The 22,850-nt window shown below is 58.0% G+C and overlaps 3 protein-coding genes across 11 annotated transcripts in view; 2 read left to right on the top strand and 1 right to left on the bottom strand.

The window, feature by feature from the left end:
- Positions 1-9,022, top strand: part of CBFA2T3 (CBFA2/RUNX1 partner transcriptional co-repressor 3) — an 81,431-nt gene extending 72,409 nt beyond the window's left edge. For all 7 annotated transcript variants that reach the window (XM_019979318.2, XM_019979317.2, XM_019979322.2 and 4 more), the window contains 5 exons: positions 233-318; positions 865-1,063; positions 1,512-1,580; positions 1,826-2,016; positions 3,379-9,022. In XM_019979318.2, the coding sequence (XP_019834877.2) occupies positions 233-318; positions 865-1,063; positions 1,512-1,580; positions 1,826-2,016; positions 3,379-3,678 (845 nt within the window). In that variant the 3' untranslated portion in view covers positions 3,679-9,022. The remainder of the gene's footprint in view (positions 1-232; positions 319-864; positions 1,064-1,511; positions 1,581-1,825; positions 2,017-3,378) is intronic.
- Positions 9,023-10,706: 1,684 nt separating this feature from the next.
- PABPN1L (PABPN1 like, cytoplasmic) lies at positions 10,707-14,775 on the top strand. Its single transcript, XM_019980198.2, has 6 exons — positions 10,707-11,586; positions 11,944-12,082; positions 12,413-12,465; positions 13,226-13,313; positions 13,713-13,855; positions 13,955-14,775. Exons 1-6 carry the CDS (start codon positions 11,338-11,340, stop codon positions 13,997-13,999), a joined length of 717 nt encoding a protein of 238 aa, XP_019835757.2. The 5' UTR covers positions 10,707-11,337; the 3' UTR covers positions 14,000-14,775.
- Positions 14,776-16,715: 1,940 nt separating this feature from the next.
- TRAPPC2L (trafficking protein particle complex subunit 2L) lies at positions 16,716-22,775 on the bottom strand. 3 transcript variants are annotated; one of them, XM_070770455.1, is made up of 5 exons: positions 22,642-22,775; positions 20,370-20,542; positions 19,335-19,422; positions 19,139-19,218; positions 16,716-18,329 (listed from the first exon to the last, which is right to left on the bottom strand). In XM_070770455.1, exons 1-5 carry the CDS (start codon positions 22,672-22,674, stop codon positions 18,284-18,286), a joined length of 420 nt encoding a protein of 139 aa, XP_070626556.1. In that variant the 5' UTR covers positions 22,675-22,775; the 3' UTR covers positions 16,716-18,283. The 3 variants fall into 3 exon arrangements, with proteins under 3 accessions (XP_070626556.1, XP_070626555.1, XP_070626557.1); XM_070770454.1 differs by having other exon boundaries at positions 16,716-17,892; XM_070770456.1 differs by having other exon boundaries at positions 16,716-17,892; positions 20,370-20,519; positions 22,642-22,734.
- Positions 22,776-22,850: the final 75 nt, after the last annotated feature.

Genomic DNA, 22,850 nt, shown 5'->3' with positions numbered 1-22,850 from the left:
GGATGGGGACACTGGTTTCTTCCTCTCAAGCATGAGTAGAGGAGAGGCCTGTTCCTGACCCACCCCACCCAGGGCGGTGGGCAGAGAGAGGCTCAGAGCCCTGGATTCCCTTCCTCACCTCCCCACTTTCCCTAGGAGGGCACAGCCCGTGGGCGGGACCTGGGGTGGGGGCGTGAGCAGGGGCGTGGCTTGATTAGCAGGAGCCGGGCCTGAGCTTCCTCTCCCTCCTCAGCAATGCACGGATCCCGGCCTGAGGAAGTGATTGACCACAGGCTCACGGAGCGCGAGTGGGCGGAAGAGTGGAAGCACCTCAATAACGTGAGTGTCCAGGCTCAGGCCACGGGGTGCCACAGCCACTCCCAGGCGCTCTGCCCAATCTGCAGGGGCTACAGGGGCAGGCCGCTGTGCCCACACCTTTGCTTCCCCTGCACTCCTGGCCAGCCCTCAGAACACTCCCCCCTGGGCCACCATGAACTGTCTCCCTTGACCATAAGGGTTGGACCTCTTCAACACCATTTTCAGGTCATGCCTGCCCCGCGTCCTTTTGGGGAGGGGAGCCCAAGAAAAGGGCGGTCCCCAGAGCAGCGCTGACCCCTCTGCTCCACAGGGCAGACCGCGACTCCAGGGCTGCAAGGAGAGCTCCAGCTCTGGGTCCTGGACAGTCTCCCCACCAGTGGGAGCCCTGGGTGCCTCCCCAGTCCTTGTCCAGGTGCTCAGGGATCTTTCACAGCAGCAGAAATGGGTTTTCCAGCCAATGCGTCAAGAGCCGTGGGCAGGTCACACGGTCGGGTGGACCGGGCCGGAGTGTGGGACAGTGTCCCAGCTGTCCTCTGCGCACGGCTTACTCACCTTGGGCGCCCACAGCTCCTGAACTGCATCATGGACATGGCCGAGAAGACGCGCCGGTCGCTGACCGTGCTGCGCCGCTGCCAGGAGGCTGACCGCGAGGAGCTCAACCACTGGATCCGGCGCTGCAGCGACGTGGCAGAGGACAGCAAGAAGGGCCCTGGGCCAACTGCCAGGCCCCTCGGCAGCTCCGTGGGCACAGAGGGTGCTCAGCTAGGTGTGCTGGGGGGCACGTGTGGGGCCGAAGCAGGGGGATCAGGGGCCAGGCCATCACTGGTCATGGCCCTGCAGGGAAATAGCACCCAAATCGCCCCACCTGAAGAAGAAAGGTCTTCTGTTGCACACACACTGCCTGACCTGCAGGGAGGACCAGTTCTTGGTTCCGATGGGACAGGGTCTCGGCACTGGGAGGCCCCCGGGGGGCCTGATGACCATGGAACCTGAGAGAGGCCATCTTGGCCCAGCTCCCAGTCAAATCCAAGGCCCGTTGACCCCGACAGTCTCCCTTCATGACATTGCTCTGTTCCCGCCTCCACCAGCTGCAGAGACAGGGTTTCCCCCTTGTGTACCTCAGGGACCCCCAAGATCACTCCCACACCCTGCCCCCAGGGCCCAAGAGGGCGTGGCCCTGTCTTGTGTGTGACGCTGGTGCCCCTGTGTTTCAGATGTCCACCGGGAGTTCATGCCTCGGACCCTGTCCGGCTACATGCCCGAGGAGATCTGGAGGAAGGCGGGTGAGTGTGGATGGCCTGGAGCCCCAGACTCCCACCCTCCCCGTATGCTGGAGGGGCCCAGCAGGGCCTTCCCAGGCCTGCTGACCGACTCTCCACCCTCTAGGGTGTGGTGCTCTGCACACAGTAGAGGGCAGGCTTTGGAGATTCCCCCATAACCATGCCTGCCTGCCCCCTCTGGGGTTGTGGGCAGGGGAGACCCAGCTGGGCTGGCGCACGAGACGAACAGCCCAAGGTGTCCTTTTCAGAGGAGGCGGTGAACGAGGTGAAGCGGCAGGCAATGTCAGAGCTGCAGAAAGCCGTGTCTGACGCTGAGCGCAAGGCCCACGAGCTCATCAGCACAGAGCGGGCCAAGATGGAGCGGGCCCTGGCCGAGGCGCGGCGGCAGGCATCCGAGGACGCCCTCACTGTGGTCAACCAGCAGGAGGACTCCAGCGAGGTAGGGCCGCCCCCCACCCCTGCCCCCAGTTCGGGGCGCCACCCCGGCTCCACCACCTCCCAGCCACGTGACCTTGTGCAGCCCCAGGGCCTCTTGACTCCACGTGGCCTGGTGAGCTGGATCCTGTGGGTGTTCCCATTGTACAGATGTGGAAACTGAGGCCTCCAGAGAGAGTCTGGCTCACCCCAGGTCACTGCCCAGGAAGTGGCAGGACCATTGTTCAAACCCAGGCTGGCTGACACCAAAGCCCATGATCTCTCTGACCCATGAAAGCAGAAGGGTGCACAAGTCACCGTCCTGGCACCTGTGTGTCTGGGGGCTGGACTGGTCCAGAAGGGCGGGTGGGAACCCTGAGTGACCAAGTACATTCTCTGTTTGTCTGAGAATGGCTCGGAAGGCAGAGAGGTGAAGAGAAGGGTGCGGCCCTCTTCAGGGGCCCCTGGACTCTCTTCAAGGAGGGCACTTCTCCAAAATCCCCTGGGCCTGTCTGTGCTGGGCCGGCCCTGAGAGGGAATGAGGAGATGACTTCCGGTCAGGTGGTGCCCATCTGCATCTCTTTTCCACTGCGCTCTCAGCTGGAGCAGAAAGACCTGACGGTCTGAGGGGCCAAGGGAGTGGGGACGCAGGAGTATGGCCTGTGCTGCTTCAGGCCATGGACGTGCATGGGGGGGACGGTGGGTGTCAGGGAAGCCCATAAGCAGGGTCGTCCGTCCGGGCAGTCCTGGAGGGAGTGAGCCTGCAGGAATGCAGGGAGCAGCGAGGGCGGGAGCTGGGGGCACACCTGCAGAGGGTGGCCAGCAGGAGGCTCGGGAGGCTGCCTGGGCACGTGGTCCTTCCTCCTAGGGTGGCTTGGCTTCCCCACCCTACAGCCCACGCTGCTGCCTCCGGCCTTTTGAAGGTAGAATCCCTGCCCACCTTCTGCTCACGTGGGTGGCTGGGGTCATTGCTTGTTCCAAAAAAAAGCAGAGGCCCAGTGGTAGGGAAAGGACTCCAGCAGCTGTGGGCACTCACCGCCCCTTTACTCTGCCCAGACTGTGACATTCTGGTATCAAAGCCCTGTCAGTGCTAGGAGGGATTACTGAAAGATCCCCTTTGGAAGGGGCCATGGCACACCATGAACCTGTCTGGGGTGGGCTGGGGTGGTGGGAACCTGTCCCCCAAGAGTGGCCCAGCCAAGGGGCCTTGTCTGCAGAGGATCACCTGCGAGCCTGGGAGCGGAGTTTTTTTCTCTTCTTGCTTGGTGATGCCTTGGCTGGGTTTGAGCCGGTGTGTTTGGAGTGTGTGCCTGGTCTGCAGCTGGGTGGGTGCTTGGGGGAAACGGGGCAAGCCCAGGCCACCCTGATCGTCCCCCCTCACCTCCAGAGCTGCTGGAATTGTGGGCGCAAGGCCAGCGAGACGTGCAGCGGTTGCAACGCGGCCCGCTACTGCGGCTCCTTCTGCCAGCACAAGGACTGGGAGAAGCACCACCATGTGTGCGGACAGAGCCTGCAGGGCCCCGCGGCCGCCGTGGCTGAGCCTGTGCCTGGACAGTCCGACACCGCCACAGGCCTGGGCCCCTGCCTGCCCCCAGCCGCTGCCAGCCCCAGCGAGGCGGGCTCCACTGGGCCTTCCCGCCCCGGCTCCCCTGGCCCACCTGGCCCCCTGGACGCAGCGCCCCGCTGACCCGCCAGGACCTGATGTCCATCAAACTGCCCAGCCCCGCCCGGCCCAGCAGGATGCACACCCAGCCCTGGGAGCCGACCATGGGAGTCACCGCTGCTACTGCTTCTCTCCAAAAGAAAACAGAACCAACAAGACTGCATCCACACGACTTCCTCAGCTACCTGACGATCACACCTCGACCTCTTCCGAATCCTCAGAAGCCCCCAGCTGAACTTTAGGTGGCGGATGGATGCTGGCCAGAGGTGACCAGCTCGTCTACAACCGCCTCTCCCTCCTTGTCTCGCTCTCTGTCTTGTTTTTATCTCTTTATGACTTTCACATACTTTCTCTTCAATGAAAAAATCGAATTGTTTGGTGGCTTATATTTTCATTGAAGAATTTTGGGGGACTTTGTGGCAAGAGAGCTACTCAGAAATGGACAAAGAAAACTGGGGTTTTCTCCCCTTGCCTGATTCAAAAGGGAAAAGGAAAACTGTTCTTTCATAGCCGGAGATCCGAGCCGCCAGTTCATGGAAACCGCCCCAGGGGTGTGTGGCCAGTGCGGTGAGGCTGGTGAGAAAGATGTCAGACTCAAGTCGTAATTTTTCATTTCAGATTTTTTTCTCCTTTAATGTCAAATTCTTTGGCTTTAAGTAGAAACCCAAAAAGTTTTTTTAAAAAAAGAAAAAAAAAAAGGTAAAGGAAGCATGCTGCAGTCCATGGGGTCGCAAAGAGTCAGAGATGACTGAGCGACGGAAATGAACTGAACTGAAAGGAAGCATACCTGTAAACTACCTTGCCAGCTAGCTAGCCAAGGATGCCGGACACACCTCTGCTCCAAAGGAAATCCAAAAAACATACACAAGAAGTCAAAATCCAAAATTTTGTTGTCACTGCCAAAGGATGTTTTTCACTGTTTTCCTCCACGCCTGGGCTTGTTCCAATGTCCGTCTTTTCTCTTGCTTTGATTCTGTTTGGGGGGCGATGGGGTATTGGGGTTTGGAGTGTTTTGTCCAACAGGAAGCAACTTCTTTCTTTTCAACTCCATGGCAGCGCCTCCGCTGGGGCCAGGTGGGGTGGGCAGTGAGGCCCTCGGCACCCACACGTGTGTGCAAGCGTGTGTGTGCATGTCCACTGGGGCACACCCAGCATGTATCTGCACACGCTCAGGAAGGGTATCTTGTCCGTCCTCACACCCTCTGTGAATTTCCATCACATTTCATCCTTTCCACTTGTGAAAAAAGTGCTAATGTGTCCTTCCGAGAAAGAATATAATTCCGAGACAAAACTGTGACAATCTTTCGGGTTGATTCTCGACTGCTTTTCTGAGTGTGAGGAGACAGCCACCACGCCTTCCACTGCTGCTCCTCCTCGTCCTCCTCTACCTCTGCTGCCCGCTACACAAGCCTGCCGCCCAGCCCGTCTCTCCATCCCAGCCCCCGTGTTTCCTGCAGCCCCTCTCTTGTCTTCACACTTTTGCAGAAAAAGGAAAAAAAAAAACCCACAAAGAAAAGCAATTTGCCCTCCCTGCACCTTCTGGAGACTTGACCAGCTGTATATAAACCTGCATTTTTGTCCAGCTCTTCCTCAGGGGATGGTCTCTCTGAAGTCCCCGCCCCATGCCTCACCCTGACCCCCATCCCACTCGCTCCCCCAGCGATCTCAAGGAGGAAATAAAGGAATAAGGAAATTCTGATCTGTACTCAGTGGGAGAATAAACAGCAGACACGGTCTCTGATCGGGATTTTACTGCATGGCTGTAAGAAGTTCCAGGACTGGAGTGCAATAGTGACCAGCTACTGAAACCCAGAGCCCAGGGGCCTGCCGAGAGGCAAGAAGTCAATGGTATACGATAATGTGAATGTATATAGTCCTTGCAGAGGTCCAAATGATGATATTCATGATGATGATAATAAAGAAGAGATGTTTGCCAAATAAAAAATTAAGAGAAACCATGGAAGTATGTAAAGAATAGGAATTAGGTTTTCAGAGAAATCCGAACTGTGGTCCACCAGGCAGCGATGTGTGTGTTGATCACTGTTACTTTCCAGAGTTGTGAGAACTTATCCTTTGAGTACTGAGAGGAAGGACTCCATCCGATCGCCACAGACCAGGTGCTGTTCAAATCCCACCTGGCAGGAGCCCTAACTCTGACCGCCCAGCTAGACCTCTCACCCTCCAAGAAGCCTGTGAGCTGCACAGGGCTGCCAGCCTCTCAGAGGCTTGCTTCTGTGGGTTTCAGAAGAGCAGGGGCTGTGTGGGCTTCAGGCTCTCGTGAGGCACCTGTCACGTGGGCAGTCTGCTCTCTTACAAGCGCTGAACCTGTTGAAATGGCAGTTTCGCACATGCTATGATGTAGGCCCACCTTCCCTTGGCCTCTGTTCCTATGAGGTTGCAGGTAGGCAGGAGCGGGTGGTGCCCAGGGCAGCCCGGGGTCTGGTTGGGGGGTCCGAGGCCCTGACGTCAGGACTACTGCAGCCCTGCAGGTGGGCTTGGCTGGCCTCTGCTCCTCTTCAAGGACAGGCAGGCACACCAGGGGTGGTGGCACATTGGCCAGATGGTGGCCTCAGTCCAGACCAGCCTGGGGGACCAGACCACAGGCTGAGGGTCTGAGCTGGGGTGGCCCCTCCCACCCCAGTGGTTGGGAAGAGGTCGCTGCAAGCCCGCCGGGGAAGGCTCTCTTCCTGGTGTGGCCCCCACACCCGTATCTCATACACTAAGACCTGCCGCTGGCCGGGGCTGCAGAAGCCTCACGTGAGGGGCCGGCCATAGGCCAACGGATGGAGCCCCTGCCGGCAGCGAGTGGCCGCAGGGTCAGAGGGTGGTGGCTGGGTGGGCAGCACAGTTGAAGGCTGAGGCCCAGAGCGGGAGGGAGGGGGCGTCCCAGTGGGTGCCGTGTCAGCAGATCCCAAAGGTGTGGGCCGGGTCACACAGGCAGGCCTCCTCTGTGCCCTGGGAGCCTGTTTCTGTTAGTCACTGCGTTCAGGCCCTGCTTGAAGAGGCAAACTCAGAATGAGTAGCCCTGGTGGGAGGGGGACTGGGGGTCCGTGTTTTCCCACAGTTTGCTTCTACAGCAGCTAACTTTCTTAAGCCAAGAGGACGTCTGGACAGAAGGGGTCCCCCTCCTCTCTGTGCCCCGAGGCCGTCCTGCCCTGCTACCCCTAGGCTCTCCGGTGGTTGGTGCGTGTGTGGGGATCTCTTCCCAGGAGGCCCAGGTTGGACACACTGGTGACCCCAAAGCTCTGTGGGATGCGGCTGCTGGCAGTCTCCCTCCCCGCAAGTCAGACCGAAACAGCAGCTTTACCCCCATTCTGAGGCCAAAGCGAGGACAGGAGGGCAGAGAGAGGCAGGCGGCAGCCACAGCTGCCAGGGAGGATGGCAAGGCCAGGGTGGCAGATGCTGGCCTGGGCCCCCTGACTCCCATGCGGAAAGCCCCTGGTGTGAGGCCCTTTGACCTTGCCCACCCCCTGTGCTCTCTGGCCGTTCTCCTAGGATGTGTCACTGTCCCCAGGTGGTGTCTGGGGGTATTCTGTTGGCAAAGACCAGTGTCCCCCGTTCCCTGTGTAGGCAGGCTGGCACACCCCAGACCCCATCGGAATCAAGAGGCTTACTGTCCCCATGGCCCACCAGGACCAAAGGAAAGCCTTAGGTGCTACAGGGCAGAGAGGAGAGCTGGAGAAAGCCTCAGGGCCAGGAGGGTACGGGCCGTAGGACAGAGGAGCCGGCCTTCTGGGAAGGGGCCAGGAGAGGGGCCTTCTGGTTTCATCCCAATGACATTGTGGAGAGAGGTCAGGACCGGCTCTGACTCCCTCCTGTTTGCCAGTTCTTCCAATATATCCTCAAAAGGACACCAGAGTCCAGGCCCTGGCACCAGTCACCTTGCCTGACCCAGTTCTATAGCACGTGTGTCTGCCCATTGTTTTGCCCATCTCTTCAGGCTATCTGTAAATTATCTATTGATCCTTTTATCAGTTCATCCCTCCAGCCAATCTGGTCACCTCTCTGGCCATCCAGTCTCTCACCCATCCGTCCATCCATCTGTCCGTCTGTCCATTACTCTTTGTCACCTGAGCCCCCATTCATCCTTCCACCATCCGCCCGTCTGCACTCCATGCATGTGTCTCCATCTAACCCACACAACCACGCCTCAGTCCATCCCCAGCCAGGACCCAGTGTAGCATCAACACCCTCAGTGACCCAAAGCCACCTTGGCCATCCCCTCCCAGTGCCCCTCCCATGGATCCAGGCCTGCTCCAGGGACAGACCATGTTCCACTACAGGCATTGTGGGCAGATTGGACCGACACTGTAGCAACAGCTCTGGCCATTCTGGGCCCGCCTGGCAAGTGTGGTGGCTTTGGGCCAGGAGAGGTGCTGGAGGTGGCCCACACAGCTGCTTAGGGGCCCTGTGATCAGGGCCGTCCGTCAGGGAGTCACATTCCCTGACAAGACTTGGACACTGCAGGGGGCGGTGCCTGCTGCTTTCCTTGTCATCAGGGTCACTGCCCGGAGGCGTCTCCAGGAAGGGAGGGAGACAGAGCCCCAAGCTGGCTGGCACCAGACACCAGGGCTCCCAGAGCCCCGTCTCTGGGTGCTCATTGTTGGCTCCACCTTTCCCCCTTGCCTGTCTTCCATCCGGGGGTCCCAGAGCTGGGAGTGAGCCCCTCAGAGCTGGAGAGTGGAGAAGGCACCCCGCCCAGGCTGATGAGGCCGGAGTTCCCAGGACCCTGGAGGCCTAGTGCAGCCCCCACCCCATCTCTCCCTGGCCCCTGCGGCCCCATACCTGCCTCCAGGCCCCCACAGCCCACAGGTGTCTTCCAGTACCCCCTCCCTCCACCAGATTTGTCCTGCTGGCCGAGGAGGAGGCGGAGGAGTCGAGGGGCCTGGACACCCCACACAGAGGTGGCCTGGGGAGCCGGCTGTCTGGAGCAACCCATACAGTCCGAAGTGTTCCAGAAAACTCTGTCTGCCTGCTTCCTGTTCTTTTCATTTCAATTAAGTCGGCCCCTTGGGGCGCCTCACCAGAGACCCCTACAGCAGTAATGCAACATCAGGGATTCAGTGGGAGCCTGACCTTAAACATCTGAATGCAGGGCTAGGGGCCCAGCCAGGCCAGCCTCCGTGGGTGAGGGGCTCAGGCAGTGGGAGCCCAGCCAGGCATAGCCACACACAGCCTGGTGGGGAAGGACTGACTGTCCACTTCCTCTTCTTTTTATGTCACGCTATGTTTTAATTCTCCCAAAGGGGTCAGTCTGTCTTCCTCAGTCCTGGGCAGGGTCCTGGCAGCCGCCCTCCCACGCCCCCCATCTCTCTGTTCGAGGCCCCGTGGGTTCTGTGTCATGGAATAAAGCCACCATTCACCAGCACGGGCTCCGCGTCTCCTTGAGTGTCTGGCAACTCCATCTACACCCATTTCACACAGATTTGTGTGGGGGCCTTCTCGGGACCAGGCAAGAGGGACAAGACCCTGACCCATGAGGATGGGCGAACATGTGACACAGGGTGGGAGTGTCCACAGGACAGGGCAGATGACTTGCCTCCTGAGTTCTGGCCAAGGGTTGGGGGAGGACAGTGCACGCTCAAAGGTGTGTCCTCGAGGTGGTTGGGACGACCTTGACTTCAAGGCTTCAAGGGCCCGAACACCCCTCCCTGTGGCCGTGTGGGCACCATCCACAAGCTCTGAGGGTGGACACCAAGGGAAGGGACACCTTGACCCCAAAGAGCCGGGGTGTCCCTGCCGTAGTGTCCCGGCTCACAGGGCAGGTCCTGCCTAGAGCGGGTGTCCCGGGCTAGGGCTCCGAGCTCCGGGGCGGTCCTGGGAGGAGGCTGTTATTAATACTCCAGCCCAGCCTGGAACATGGTGTATTCTGAACGGCACCACTGGAAAGGCCAGCGTGGGGGCGAGTCTGTCCCCACGCCAGGCGGCTGGCGGGAGCCCCAGCGGGCCTGGTGCGTCAGCAGTGCCGGCACAGAGGGGATGACAGCAATTTTCCATTGCAGAGATCTGAGTTCAGAGGAGCCTGCCGGGCCAGGCCGGAGTCCAGCCGGCCCTTGGCTCGGACACAGCCGCCATGCTGTCGCTTAGCCATGTGGAGGTAGAGGGAGGCGCCCGGGCCAGAACCCCTCCATGGAGTCTCGGCCTGCAAGTGAGGGGAGCTGACTGCCCTGAGCTGTGAGAGAGACCTGCGGCAGCGACACTTCTGTCCTCGTCCACCACCCTCAGGCCGGGGCCACGTCCTCAGTGCTGCCCTTGAGGTGCTCTGGCCAGCCGGGGTTGGGGGGACCTGGGGATGTGTGCCTGACACAGGACCAGCAGAGGCCTGGGCACTGTGGCCACAGAGGGAGCAATCAGGAGGGCTTCCTGGAAGCAGCAACACAGTGGCAGTAGTGCCCCGGGGACCTCAGACATGCAAATGCATAAAACCATGTGAAGCCAAGGGGAGAAGAGCAGGCAGGAGGGCTGGGAGCTAGCAGGCCATGCCTAAAGGCTGGTAGCCAGCTCAGGCCGGCTCCTTTCCCTCCAGGGCCCCGGGGGATGGAGGGGGGATGATGCAGGCTTAGTTCAGCTTCCCCAGAGGTGAGAACAGAGCCAAGAGGAGAAAGGCAGCCACCGCGGGCCCCACAGCACATGCCTCACCCTCCCACCAGTGGCCCCCCAAGGTCCACAGGCTTCAGCTCTCCCATCCCCCAGCTCCACATCCCAGGGAAGAGACCCCAACTGGTCCAAGGGGACCTACCAGCTACAGCCTAGAGGGTGCAATATGGGCTGGGTGAGCAAACACTCAGGAGGATGCCATACCAGGGCGAGAAAGAGGCCAGAGCAGCTGCTGGGAGGGGAGACCGGAAACCAGGGCACCCAGGGACACAGGTCTGCAGCCGTCCTTGAGGAGAGTGCGGGGAAGAGGCCAGGATTTGACAAGCTGCCGTCAAGCCCCCGGTATCCAGGCCTGATCTCCACAGGCCTGCAGTTTTGTCAAGGGTTCCCACCTAAGAGCTAGGGTTGAGGGGGGAGGGTCCGTGGGGGATCCAGGGGGGTCAAGAGGAGGGATGTCTCTCCTCTGGCCCAGTACCCCACTCTGCAAGACCTCTGACCCCGTGGCACCCAACCCCCACCCCTAGACCTTTGTTCAAGCTGTTCCCTCCACCCAGGCCACACTCGCCTCGGCTCTGCCTGACCCAATCTGTGAAGGCTGGCTCGAATGCCACCTTCTCCGGGAAGCCTGCTCTGACCCCCATGCCCCAATTTCGCTTCTGCACACTCAGACAACTTGCTTGTGCCTGTGTCATCCTGACGGTGGTCGACCACTGGAGGCCTGACACAGCAAGGCGTGTAGACAACAACCCCATAGACAACCCCATGGACAACAACTCCTGCATCCTGGCAGGTGAGGCTGAGCTGTGGGGGGACGGACCTCCCAGCCCCACCCCCCACCTCAGCTGCACCCTCTCCATCTCATGTGTCCCGGAGGGGCCACCCTGCGAGGAAGAAAGGCCTGGGACTGGGGTCTGGCCTCTGATCCCTCAGGGCCCAGAAGCCAGAGGGGAGGCTTGGCCCCAGCCAGGAGACCGCTGAAGCCTCTAGTGAGAACACCTGGCCTGGAAAGGCAGGCTTAAAACCCAGGAGGGTGCGGGCAGGTGCTGGCGTGGAGTGAGCCCGGAAGCCTGGCCTGCCCCTGCTGCCATGTGGCCCTTCCTCAGCCGCACCCTCTTCCCTCCCCCTACTGAGGCCTGGCTCCAGAGGGCTTCCTCAGACCCTGAGGCCCAGGGCTGGGGGGCCTGGAGCCCAGCCGAGAAGACCCATCTGGACCCGGGGGCTGGCGGGGAGGAGGAGGAGACGGGGGAAGCTGAGGAAGACAATGAGGAAGATGCCGGCTTCCTGCTGTCTCTCTTGGAGAGGGAGGGCCTGGCTGAGTGCCCAGTGCCTGACCAGGTAACCACTGAGCAGAACGCCTGGGGGAAGCCAGTGGGATCTTGGGAACCGGAAGAACCCGGTGCCTGGGGCCGGGGGATAGACCGCTGCAGCTCTGCCTCCAGGGGTTAGAAGGCCACGGTCCCCCGCCTGGAGGAGGGTGTAGGGACACCCACCACACATAAGCTGGAGAGGCCTCTGTGTGTTGGGGTGTCAAAAAGGGGCTTTCTGCAGGCCCGGGTCCTCACGGCTTCCCTCGCCCCTCCGGGGAGCCCCAGCATGACCTGAGGACAGGCAGGCCCATCCCCTCTGTCCTTGCTCCAGGGAAGCCTGGGGGCCGTCCCACCTCGAGGCTCAGCCTGGGCCATGTGCTGGCAGGAGCTGGAGGCCATCAAACTGAAGCTGTGGGCCATGGAGCAGGCCCAGGGGCCGGAGCCGCCCAGGGTGCAGAACCTGGATGAAGGAGAGGAAGCCGCCGGGGCCCTGCTGGCCAGGCAGCTACTGAGTCCCGAGACAGGTAGGAGCCGGCAGGCCAGGCTGACTGCTGTCCTGGGCCGTGGGGCTGAGTCCTCGGTTGCATGGCTCTGAGCACCCCTTTCCTGGTAAATTGGGATGACTGCAAACTCCCAGGGAGAGGCCGGGGTTTCCATGAGGTCCAGCCTGGCAGTGGGGCCTTCTGGATAAGCCCCAAGAGGTGGTCTTCCCCAAGAGCCCCCGAGAGATGCGGGTGCACCTCTTCTCAGAGGAGTGAGGACTGAGCCACCCAGGTGGGGCGCCTGCCCTTAGCAGCTGCCAGGAGCCCCCTGCCCAAGACAAGCCCCTAGTCCTGAAGCCCCTCTCTCCACAGACAGCCCCCTGGAGAAGGCAGAGGCTGACCACAGATCCATCTACGTGGGCAATGTGAGTGAGGGGAGGAAGGCAACTGCAGCCCCCTCCTGGCTGAGAGGATTAAAGGAAGGGCGAAGGGCCGCATTTCAGGGGCAGACTCCAAAGCCACACAGGCCTGCAAGGGAGAAACAGGAGGGGCGTCTGATGAAGGGGCATCCCCAAGAGGGAACGGAGACCCTCTGTGGTCAGACCCACTGTGGCCTGGGTTGGGGGTCCGATGAGGGGGCATCCCCAAGAGGGAGTGTGGACCCTTTGTGGTCAGACCCACTGTAGCCTGGGATTCAGGGTTTCCACATGCAGTCTCCCAGTGAGCAAATCACTGGCAACGAATTCCACTGGGAAAAGCCACACAACCCCTGCCTAGGCCAGTGAACTTGGGGAGCGTTCCTCTGGGTATCCAGTCCCCTCCTCCAACAGGGGTGGAGGACAGAGGCCCAAGCTACTACCCCCCACCCCGGGGCCCGATCAACCCCTCTCTACCAAGAAAACGTGCTGCAGGAGCCCCTGGGAGGGGGAGGCCAGTGCACGAGGCCCCCCACCATGGCCCATGCCTGGCAGGTGGACTATGGGGGCACGGCCCAGGAGCTGGAGGCCTATTTCAACCACTGTGGGGAGATCCACCGGGTCACCATCCTGTGTGACAAGTTCTCTGGACACCCCAAGGGGTCAGTGTGGGGCCTTGGGGAGGGGACCTCGAGGAAGGGTCCGGTGCCCGGGGAGAACAGCTGTGCCTGGGTAAGCATTGCCCTCACTGGCCCCTGCTCCATCCCAGCTATGCCTACATAGAGTTTGCCACGGAGAGCTCGGCCCAGGCCGCCGTGGAGCTGGACAAGAGCATCTTTCGAGGCCGGGTCATCAAGGTGTGTGTCACTGCAAGGCGAGGGGGTGGGGGTAGGGCGAGTGGCAAGGACACACAGCTGCCCCAGCCTGGCCCTTTGCCAGTCTCTGGTGTTTGGGCACATCAGCTGGACTGCTGGGGGAGGCTTCCTTCCTGATCCAGACCCCACCTGCAGGGGGAGATACTGGCTTGACTGAGGCTGTGGCTGTACTCTTGTGGCCTAAGTGGAGATCTTGAGAGGACTGGGACCAGGCTAGGGTCTGATGCCTCAGGCAGCCTCATGCCCTGGGGCCTATGTTCACCTGCTTAAGAGCCTTCAGCAGGGAAACCCAGGAAGGCAGCTTTAGCCTTCCTCTCGGCTAGGGGTGGGGAGGAGGATATGAGAACAGAGGTCTTAGGCGGACTTGGCCTTTGTTTCCAGGTGCTGCCCAAAAGGACCAATTTACCAGGGATCAGTTCCACGGACCGCGGGGGCCTTCGGGGACACCCAGGCGCCAGAGTGGGATCCTTCCCCTACAGCGGCCTTCAAGGCGGGGCCCGTTTCAGGCCACGAGGGCGGAGCCGGTGGGCGGGGCCCTGGGAGGGCGGTAACCTACTGGGGCGGGGCGGGGCTCGGTGGGCGGAGCTCTGGAGGCCGCTCACCTCCCATTCTCCTTCCTGCAGGGAACGCGGAAGATTCTCACCGTGGTTTTCTCCATATTGAAGTGAGGACCGGATTTTGAGAGTGGGGTTTGCCGCTGGGTCAGGAATCAACAGCGGTGCTCCTAAGAATAACTTCCCCGCCCCCTTCATTCCTCTGGAGGACTGCCGGACCCCACCGAGGCCACCGTGCACGGAGCGGGGCACAGGGTGGGCCTGGCGCGGATGCCAGTCCGGGCTCTGAAGGGCATGGGACGAAGCTGTGGGCAGGTGAGGTCCGGGCACCACGGGGTCAGCGCTGGCTTGACTTAATCAGGGATGTTCCACTAACGCCTTTTATAGAAAAGTAGAAATATGTATCTTATTGGTAAAGCATAAATTATTAAACTTGAATATTTTTTAAAAGCACATGGCAAGAGTGTCCCCTTTAATTCGCCTCACTTGGACGTTGTTTCCTCAGGTGCAGAGAAAGCAGTTGATGGGTGTCTCACTCTGAGACACACGCTAACAGCCAATGGGCAGCCTCCTCACACCGTAGGGGCAAGCTGTCGTGTGTCTTCACCCCAGGTCTGGTGGCCTCTGGACACGTGCTTGCCCCATGACGAGGGGCAGAGGGATGGTACACCTGGCACAGGCCCAGCCCTGGTGAGACCTGAATACAGAGGTTTCCATGCTGGGCCCCTGCCTGTGCCCTGCACCACCACCCCCACCCCCAGACAGATGCCCCACTCTCTCCCTGAAGGGGCAGTGTGCACTGATTACGCTCAGCTCAGAGCTGAGGAAGGAAGCTGTGGGTCTGGGCTGCAGACACACTCGGTCACGGCCTTAAGTAACTAAAAAACCTCTCCGTGGGCTTCTCTAAAGCAACCCTCTTTGCCTTGTAATCTTTCAGTTATCAGCTCCTCAAGTTTCGAACACAGCTGCTCTGGGGCTCCAAGCCCCAAAGGTCCCCAGTCCCTGGTGTCTTTACAGCACCAGTGAAGATAGCATTCTCTCGGGAGGGCCAGTAGGCCTCTACTCTCCATCCACCTGTCCATCAGGCCAGGTTGACATTCCCCTGCTGATCTGGGGTCAGCAATGGTCCTTATAGAGGAGTGAATGACAAACCTCCCCCCACATATGTCTGCATCGTAATCTCTGGTGCTTGTAGATGTGATCTTATTTGGAAAAGGGGTCTTTGCAGATGCAACTAAGCATCAGCTGGGTGGCCCTAAACCCAGTGACACAAACTGGGTATGAGACACACGGAGAAAGCAATGTGGAGACAGCAGAAGTTGCAGTGATGTGTCCATAAACCAAGGAGCCATGATGATTGCTGGCCATCATCAGAAGCTGGAGAGGCTGAAAAGACCCTCCCTCAGAGCCTCTGGAGAAGGCAATGGCACCCCACTCCAGTACTCTTGCCTGGAAAATCCCATGGACGCAGGAGCCCGGTAGGTTGCAGTTCACGGGGTCGCTAAGAGTCAGACATGACTGAGCGACTTCCCTTTCACTTTTCACTTTCATGCATTGGAGAAGGAAATGGCAACCCACTCCGGTGTTCTTGCCTTGAGAATCCCAGGGACGGGGGAGCCTGGTGGGCTGCTGTCTATGGGGTCGCACAGAGTCCGACACGACTGAAGCGACTTAGCAGCAGAGCCTCCAGGATGAACCAGCCCTGCTGACCCCTAGGTTTCTGACTCTGCCCCCCAGAACCGTGTGAGAGAATTAGATTCTATTTCTACACACGCACCAGCATGCTCACACATACACACCACTACCCACTCCTGGAGATGGGTGGGAGGGGCTGAGTGGCAAGGCCCTTGCCAGGACCATGTGCACTTAGGGGGCTGCAGGAGAGACAGGCTGCCTGCACCACACTCTGGAGCTGAACTTCGTGAAGCACCAGCTCCTGCTGCTCCACACTTGAGGTCAGTACCCTCCTTGGCAAGCAGGCTACACACTGTCACTGTGCACGTTGCTTTTTTTTTTAGAAAACGTGTATTTCTTTGGCTGTGCTGGGTCTCAGTTGTGGCATGTGGGATCTGTTAGTTGCAACTTGCAGGATCTTTAGTTATCACCAACTCTCAGTTGCAGTGTGTGGGATCTAGCTCCCTGACCAGGTATTGAACCTCAGCCCCCTGCAGTGGGAGTGTGGAGCCTTAGCCACTGGGATGACCAGGGAAGTCCCTGCATGTTACTTTTCTGTAAGTACCTGCTGACAAGCCATCTACCCCAAGGAACTGGTCCCTTTTCAGAAGTACCTTCTTAATCCCTTCTGTATGGCCACTTCAAGGAGAATGGATCCGGGAGGCCCTCCTTTCCCTTGGATTTCAGGTCTGAGCAGCCCACATGGGCGGCCAGGGCTCCGACCCACACTTCCTTAGCTGTGCCCAGAGGAAGCCAAGACACGCAGCATCCTCTTGGTCCATCTGGCCTGGCACAGAAGGGAGAAGGATTCCTGATGGGGAGGGAAGACCAACTTCAACAGAAATCACTGGTGCAACAGCCAAGGGCTGAGTAGGGGCTGCATCTGACAGGGCTCAGCCCCTGGAGGGAGGATGGGCCTGGGGCAGGTGGGGACGAACAGGCAGGCGGGCTCTGTTGAGGCCAGCCTCACGGTACAAAGAAAAAAGAAGTTAAGGTGAAAGTGCTATCTGAGAGTTCTGCTGGCAAAGGCAAGCACATTACTTCTAACCCTTATCTTCTCAGGCTGAAAATGGAAATGCATGTGAAAACCCATAAATATAAAGCAATTTATGGGTTGATCTGGCTCCACCCAAAGAAAAACCCAAACAGCAGTAGCTTCAACAAGATAGGGGTTTTATTTTTTAATTTAAAAAAAATGCTGAACATTCAGGACTGATATGTCAGCAAAGACCCAGACACTGCCTAGTTTTCTGCTCCCCATCTTTAGAGGATGAATCTTGTCTGCATGCTCTCAAGATAGTTTCCTAAGCTTCAGCCATCACATCCAGTTCCAGGATAGAAGAGGAAAAGTGAAGATACTGCCAGCTAAATCCCTCTTTTAAGTATCTTTCCTGCAAGTGCCTCCCAACACCATCCACTTACATGCCACAATGACCTACCCGTGTGAGGACAGGAAGTATATTTTGTCTGACCAATTGTCCCCAATAACACTGGGGACCTATTAGTAAAGAAACAAGACAAAATGGATGTCGGCTTAGCAAACTGCAATCCCTGCTTTGGTCATTTCCTCAGGCAGGACAGATTACTAGTAACAGCTCAACCAGAGTTCTGACGATGGACTGGGGAGAAAGCCCACATGAAGATGGCTGCATCAGCCCCATACCTGCTGATCACACTTCTCGGCCCTCGTCTAGGTCCTATGATCCCACCTTTGTGTGTGTGTGTGTATGTGTGTGTGGAGGGTGGGGGGGGGGTGACCTGGGACTTGTGTCTTTCACACACACTCTGAGCTAATTTTTTTTATTTCTGTAATTATAAAAAAATCTCATCTGTGCTAGTAAACCCAAAGATAAGCGGAGCAGAATGCACCCCAGATCTAGCCCTGGGCTGCCAACACTCACAGATCACAGCTTTCCCACTCCCAATGAGTCTAAACCACCCTTTTCCTGGCCAAAGACCCCCTCCAGAGTGACTGAGGAGGCAGAAGGGAACTCTCAGAGTTTGCTCATTTGATGCCCACCAGCAGTTGATGAGATGCTAGCTACACGGTCTCTGGAAGGCAGCCTTCCAGGGTGGAGCAAAACCAAAAAGGGCAAGCCCCACCCCCAGGGGAAGGTGTGCAGGCCATCCCACGTGCCCCTCTAACTGGGCTCTGGGCACAGGAGGCTGACCCCTCCAGACAAGCCCACCTTCTCAGTCACTGGGGGGTGCAGCCACGGCATTGATGCAGCAGGGTGGCCGGTCTACAGGTCTTCTGCCCCTCCCTTCGCAGCCTCTTCAGGGCTCCAAGCTCCAGGAGCTCTTGCCACCAGGCTTTCCTTGCCCCTTCGTGCCTAGTGGGGACAAGAGTTCCTGTTCCATCTGGTCCCTGATCAGCTCTGTCCCCTGTAAAGTTCCACATAAACTCTTTTTTGGGGTGTAGTACATAGATTGCAGGATCTTAGTTCCCCCACCAGGGATCAAACCTGGGCTTCCTGCAGTGGAAGCTCAGAGTCCTAATCACTGGACCAGTAGGGGAGTCCCTAAACTCTCTTTAATTCAAGCCTCTGCTGTCTCAGAAGGAAAAACCCAAAGCTGATCTCACAAGACCTTTAGTCAACATGCCCCGAGCATGAGGCCCTGCCCCCAGCAACCCCCAGGAGAGGCAAGTGAGATGAACAGACATTTGGACAATGCGGTTATGTACAGAACCCTTCTTTCCAGCCAGGGGCTGCAGAGCTCTGCTCAGCAGACCTGGATCATCATGGAGGTCACCATGCCATCGAAGGCCCTGGAGAGAAAAATGGACCAATCAAAGAGGCAGACCTACGCCCACCCTCCATCCCCGGCTGGCAGAGACGTCAGTCTCCCAGGTCCGGGTAAGTGAAGCTGGCTGAGGCCCACGTGTGCATCCTCCCACACTGGGTGGTGAGAATCTGAGTCTCCTGCTTCACTCCTGCGCGACTTTCCACAGAGCTGCCCTGGCTGGGTCTCCAGTCAGGGGTGGGAACCCGGATGACCCAAGACACCGTGTCACCACTGAGGGGAGGTGCCACAGGAAGGGTCTGGCTGGAGTCACCTGTTGGGAACGCAGGGAATTCCCAGGAGCAGTTCTGGAGCACATACGCATGAACAGTTCTTTGGGAAACATCTTTTTTGACATTCCAATGTTTTGTCTGTGTTTAACTGAAGGCTATTTGGAAGATACCTGTAATCTAATTTTCTAATCATCCAAGTTCAATGTCAAAGACAAAATCAGCACTGGCAAGAGAACCTTTTCTGCCAGAAGGCTCCTGTCCATATGCCTGGGCCCTCACTGGGATCTGGGGAGGTGCCCCAGTACCTGCTGGGCGCACCTGGAAGACCAGATGGACAAGCTCTGCCCCCGCCCTGCTCCCCAACTCCCCTTCCGTTTCATGTGTTGGAGATCCTTGTAAGCATTTCCAAACCCTGTTTGGAAAAACAGGGTTCTGCCATTTCAGAACAGCTGCCTTAGAGGCACAGTGCCTGTTGCTTAAAAAGGCCTTCCCTCTCTCCATCCCTCTCAGAACTGCTGCCTCTCAGCAGGTCAGGGGTTACCAGAGAAGGTGCCACGCCCACCTGGACTGAATGCGATCCCCCGGGTTATAGAAGGGGTTGCACATCACGTCTGTGTAGGAGTTGTGCAGCTTCCGGAACATCTGAAACAAGAAGCAACATGTTTACTTCACATGGACGCACAGCTGCTGCCACGCTGGGGGCTTCTCAGCATTTCTAAAGAAACAGGGAAAATCAAGTCACTAGTCCCCACACTCACACTGCGGATCTCGTTGTCTCTGAGCGCCGTGTTGGAGGAATCCACCACCATAACAAACTTCACCTTGGAGTTGGTCACGTAGCCGTATCTGCACAGCTGGTTAGGGAATTCGCTCTTAACACAGGGACTCATCACTGCAGAGTCTGTGAGTGCAGGGCCATCTGCATATGTCTCCCAGCTCCTCAGCTGCTCTGGAGGTGCATGACAACCTGCATCACAGCACCAGCCCTGGGCTGAGCCTGTCTTGCAGTGCCAGGAGGTCACAGGGCCACGCCAGGTGTGACCTGACACTTCCTTATACAGCTTCCGGTGTTTGCTGGAGGAGCAGAGGGCAGGCAACTAAGGCCTGTCACAACTCAAGTCCTGGGGCAACCTGCCCAAACCCTGGGGCACCTCATCCTCTCTCTGCACCAATTCCTGGCCCCAGAGAGTTAACTGCAAAACCAGAGGCTGCACAAACGAGGTGCAGTCAGCCTAAGGTACCCACACCTCAAAAGGCTACTTTGTCTTGTGGACCAGTGGCTCCCAGGCAGTGACACTGGGCAAGGTCATTACTATGAAATATTTGTTGGAATGTCTTTGAACTCCATGGGTTTTGGAATAATATGTCCTGAGGACTGGTCAAGATCTTACAGTGACAGGTGGGGCTGAGCCTAAAAAAGAGATTAGTGAACGAAGACCCCTGGCTCAGGAGGTGGTGGCCCTGCTGGGACGGCACAGGAAGGCATCCTTGCAGGCATGATGCTAGAGAGTCCCCAGTCCCTCCACAAACCCCAGGGACAAGTGAGGACTGTCACAATTCTCCAGGCAACTCAAGCCTGGCTGTTCCCACATCATCCTCCTAACTGAAGGAAAAGGGGTATGAGGTCGTAATTGGTCTCAAGCTGCTCTAATTCCCCATTGATCAAAAGCCCACATCTTTTTTCCTTTCCAAGTGACGTTATAAGATGCTTTTCAAAGGGACCTGATGCTACAGTGCACTCTGAGACTGCAGAAAATCCTCAGACTTGAAGTCGCTGACAGACACAAGGATACACCTTGTAGTCTTCTGTAGGATAGAGCAGGCCCAGGTAGAGCTCCCTCTGGTCCACAAGGGCCTTCCCCATGGCAGAAATCTTCTCATCCACCACGTCCAGGGATGTGTGCACCATGTAGTGGAACTTGAGCTCATTCTCCGTGGGGATGCTGCGGATGTAAAGAGGATAATTCTGCAAGAAAAGGATGATGGTGGCTGAAGTGACAAGGATCCACCCTGGGTGCACTGGCCCAGAAAACAAGGCCCCACCCTAGTGGGTGCCCTTCTCCTAACCCCATGATACTGGCTGTTTCCCAACATGCCAACTCCTGCAATTGTCACCTGGGCAGAGGCGCTGGCAGACTCATTCTAGATCCTTCAAGGGTCAGCTCAGACCTCCATCTCTGCAGAGCCATTTTGGAGCAACCTGACCCTGGAGTTAAAACTGGACATGGAGCAACAGACTGGTTCCAAATAGGAAAAAGAGTACGTCAAGGCTGTATATTGTCACCCTGCTTATTTAACTTCTATGCAGAGTGCATCATGAGAAACGCTGGGCTGGAAGAAGCACAAGATGGAATCAAGATTGCCAGGAGAAATATCAATAACCTCAGATATGCAGATGACACCACCCTTATGGCAGAAAGTGAAGAGGAACTAAAAAGCCTCTTGATCAAAGTGAAAGAGGAGAGTGAAAAAGTTGGCTTAAAGCTCAACATTCAGAAAATGAAGATCATGGCATCTGGTCCCATCACTTCATGGGAAATAGATGGGGAAACAGTATCAGACTTTATTTTTTGGGGCTCCAAAATCGCTGCAGATGGTGACTGCAGCCATGAAATTAAAAGACGCTTACTCCTTGGAAGAAAAGTTATGACCAGCCTAGATAGCATACTGAAGAGCAGAGACATTACTTTGCCAACAAAGGTCCATCTAGTCAAGGCTATGGTTTTTCCAGTGGTCATGTGTGGATGCAAGAGTTGGACTATGAAGAAAGCTGAGCGCCAAAGAATTGATGCTTTTGAACTGTGGTGTTGGAGAAGACTCTTGAGAGTCACTTGGACTGCAAGGAGACCAACCAGTCCATTCTAAAGGGGATCAGCCCTGGGTGTTCTTTGGAAGGAATGATGCTAAAGCTGAAACTCCGGTACTTTGGCCACCTCATGAGAAGAGTTGACTCATTGGAAAAGACTCTGATGCTGGGAGGGATTGGGGGCAGAAGGAAAAGGGGACGACAGAGAATGAGATAGCTGGATGGCATCACGGACTCGATGGACGTGAGTCTGAGTGAACTCTGGGAGTTGGTGATGGACGGGGAGGCCTGGCGTGCTGCGATTCATGGGGTCGCAAAGAGTCGGACACGACTGAGCCACTGAACTGAACTGACCCTGGAGTTTAAACAGCATCTTTCCAGGCTGCCACAGGCCTGGTGCTGCACAAATATAGTGTGCACAACACTGCCCCTACCCTGACTGATAGGGATGACATCGGGTGAAGGAGACAGTCCACAAACCCACCGACAAGTAACGCAGCAAGTGCTAACACAGAACCCAGCGTAGCAAGAGCTTCACGGGAGAACTGCCTCAGAAACCTTGTCTTAACAAAAGGTTGTGAGGCTACCAAGGTTCCCTGCAGTATACTGTGGCGGGTGGATGGCCACGCAGCTCAATCGTAGGATTTAGAAACAGCTTTCTAGAGAAAGTGAAATCTATGGTGGCCAGTGGAGGGAACGCGAGTGGAGGAGGGCAGGGTGGGGTTTCAGGTCCAAAGGCCCAGTGAGAGAGCACAGCCTGGCAGGGGAGCTGCAAGTAATTCCGTCGGCTGGAGTGGAGGATGTCACTGGTATGGGAGGAAGGTTATTCAGACGTGATTCCAATGAGAAGCCACTGTTGAGATTTTAGGCACGGGTGTGTCACGGTACATTTGTGGCTGCCGAACGGAGAAAAGCGAGTCAGTCGTCTGGGGTGGAAGGTAAGCGATGGCCCGGCCAGTGGAAGCGCGCGGTGGAGCACGACGGACCGAAGTGGACGGCTAGACTCCGGAGCAGGAAACCACAGAGCCCGCCGACGACGGCTGGGCGGAGCAGGGGCCGGGACGTTAGAGGAGGACCCGGTCTGTGACGCTGCGGCAGCGGCAGGTGTAGGTCTGCGCGGCGCCTACCCCGGGCCCGCCCCGGCCACCTAGGCTCGGCAAAGTCCCGGAGCCCACCCTCTGGAGTCCCCGAGGCAGGGAAGGAGGGAAGGCGGAGAAAGAGGGTGACGGTGGAACGGGCCTTGCAGCCCGCATACGCACCTCCTTGGCGATCACCGCTACACACACCGCCATCTTGGGAGCCCGACCGGCCGCGTCACATGACGACGACGCCGGTCACGAGGCCGGCCAGGCCCCGCCCCGTTCGCCAGTCTTTCAGTCGGCCGCGACCCCGCCTTTCCTGTCACTCAGCCGGCCTTGCCCCGCCTCTTCTGGTATTCAGTGGGCCTGACCCCGCCCTACCCCCCACC

This window comes from Bos indicus, chromosome 18, assembly GCF_029378745.1.
Source record: "Bos indicus isolate NIAB-ARS_2022 breed Sahiwal x Tharparkar chromosome 18, NIAB-ARS_B.indTharparkar_mat_pri_1.0, whole genome shotgun sequence".
In the NCBI taxonomy this organism is placed as follows: domain Eukaryota; kingdom Metazoa; phylum Chordata; class Mammalia; order Artiodactyla; family Bovidae; genus Bos; species Bos indicus.
The sequence above is the reverse complement of the archived record's forward strand: the minus strand, read 5'-3'. Positions and strand labels throughout refer to the sequence as shown.

Excerpts from the sequence above, each read along its gene's own strand:
- TRAPPC2L (XM_070770454.1), bottom strand. The coding sequence starts at position 22,674 with ATGGCGGTGTGTGTAGCGGTGATCGCCAAGGAG. Across the intron at positions 20,543-22,641 it reads TAGCGGTGATCGCCAAGGAG|AATTATCCTCTTTACATCCG; the intron begins GTGCGTATGCGG and ends CTTTTCTTGCAG. Across the intron at positions 19,219-19,334 it reads GAGACAACGAGATCCGCAGT|ATGTTCCGGAAGCTGCACAA; the intron begins GTGAGTGTGGGG and ends TTCTTGTTTCAG.
- PABPN1L (XM_019980198.2), top strand. The coding sequence starts at position 11,338 with ATGTGGCCCTTCCTCAGCCGCACCCTCTTCCCTCCCCCTACTGAGGCC. Across the intron at positions 11,587-11,943 it reads AGTGCCCAGTGCCTGACCAG|GAGCTGGAGGCCATCAAACT; the intron begins GTAACCACTGAG and ends ATGTGCTGGCAG. Across the intron at positions 13,314-13,712 it reads TTCGAGGCCGGGTCATCAAG|GTGCTGCCCAAAAGGACCAA; the intron begins GTGTGTGTCACT and ends CTTTGTTTCCAG.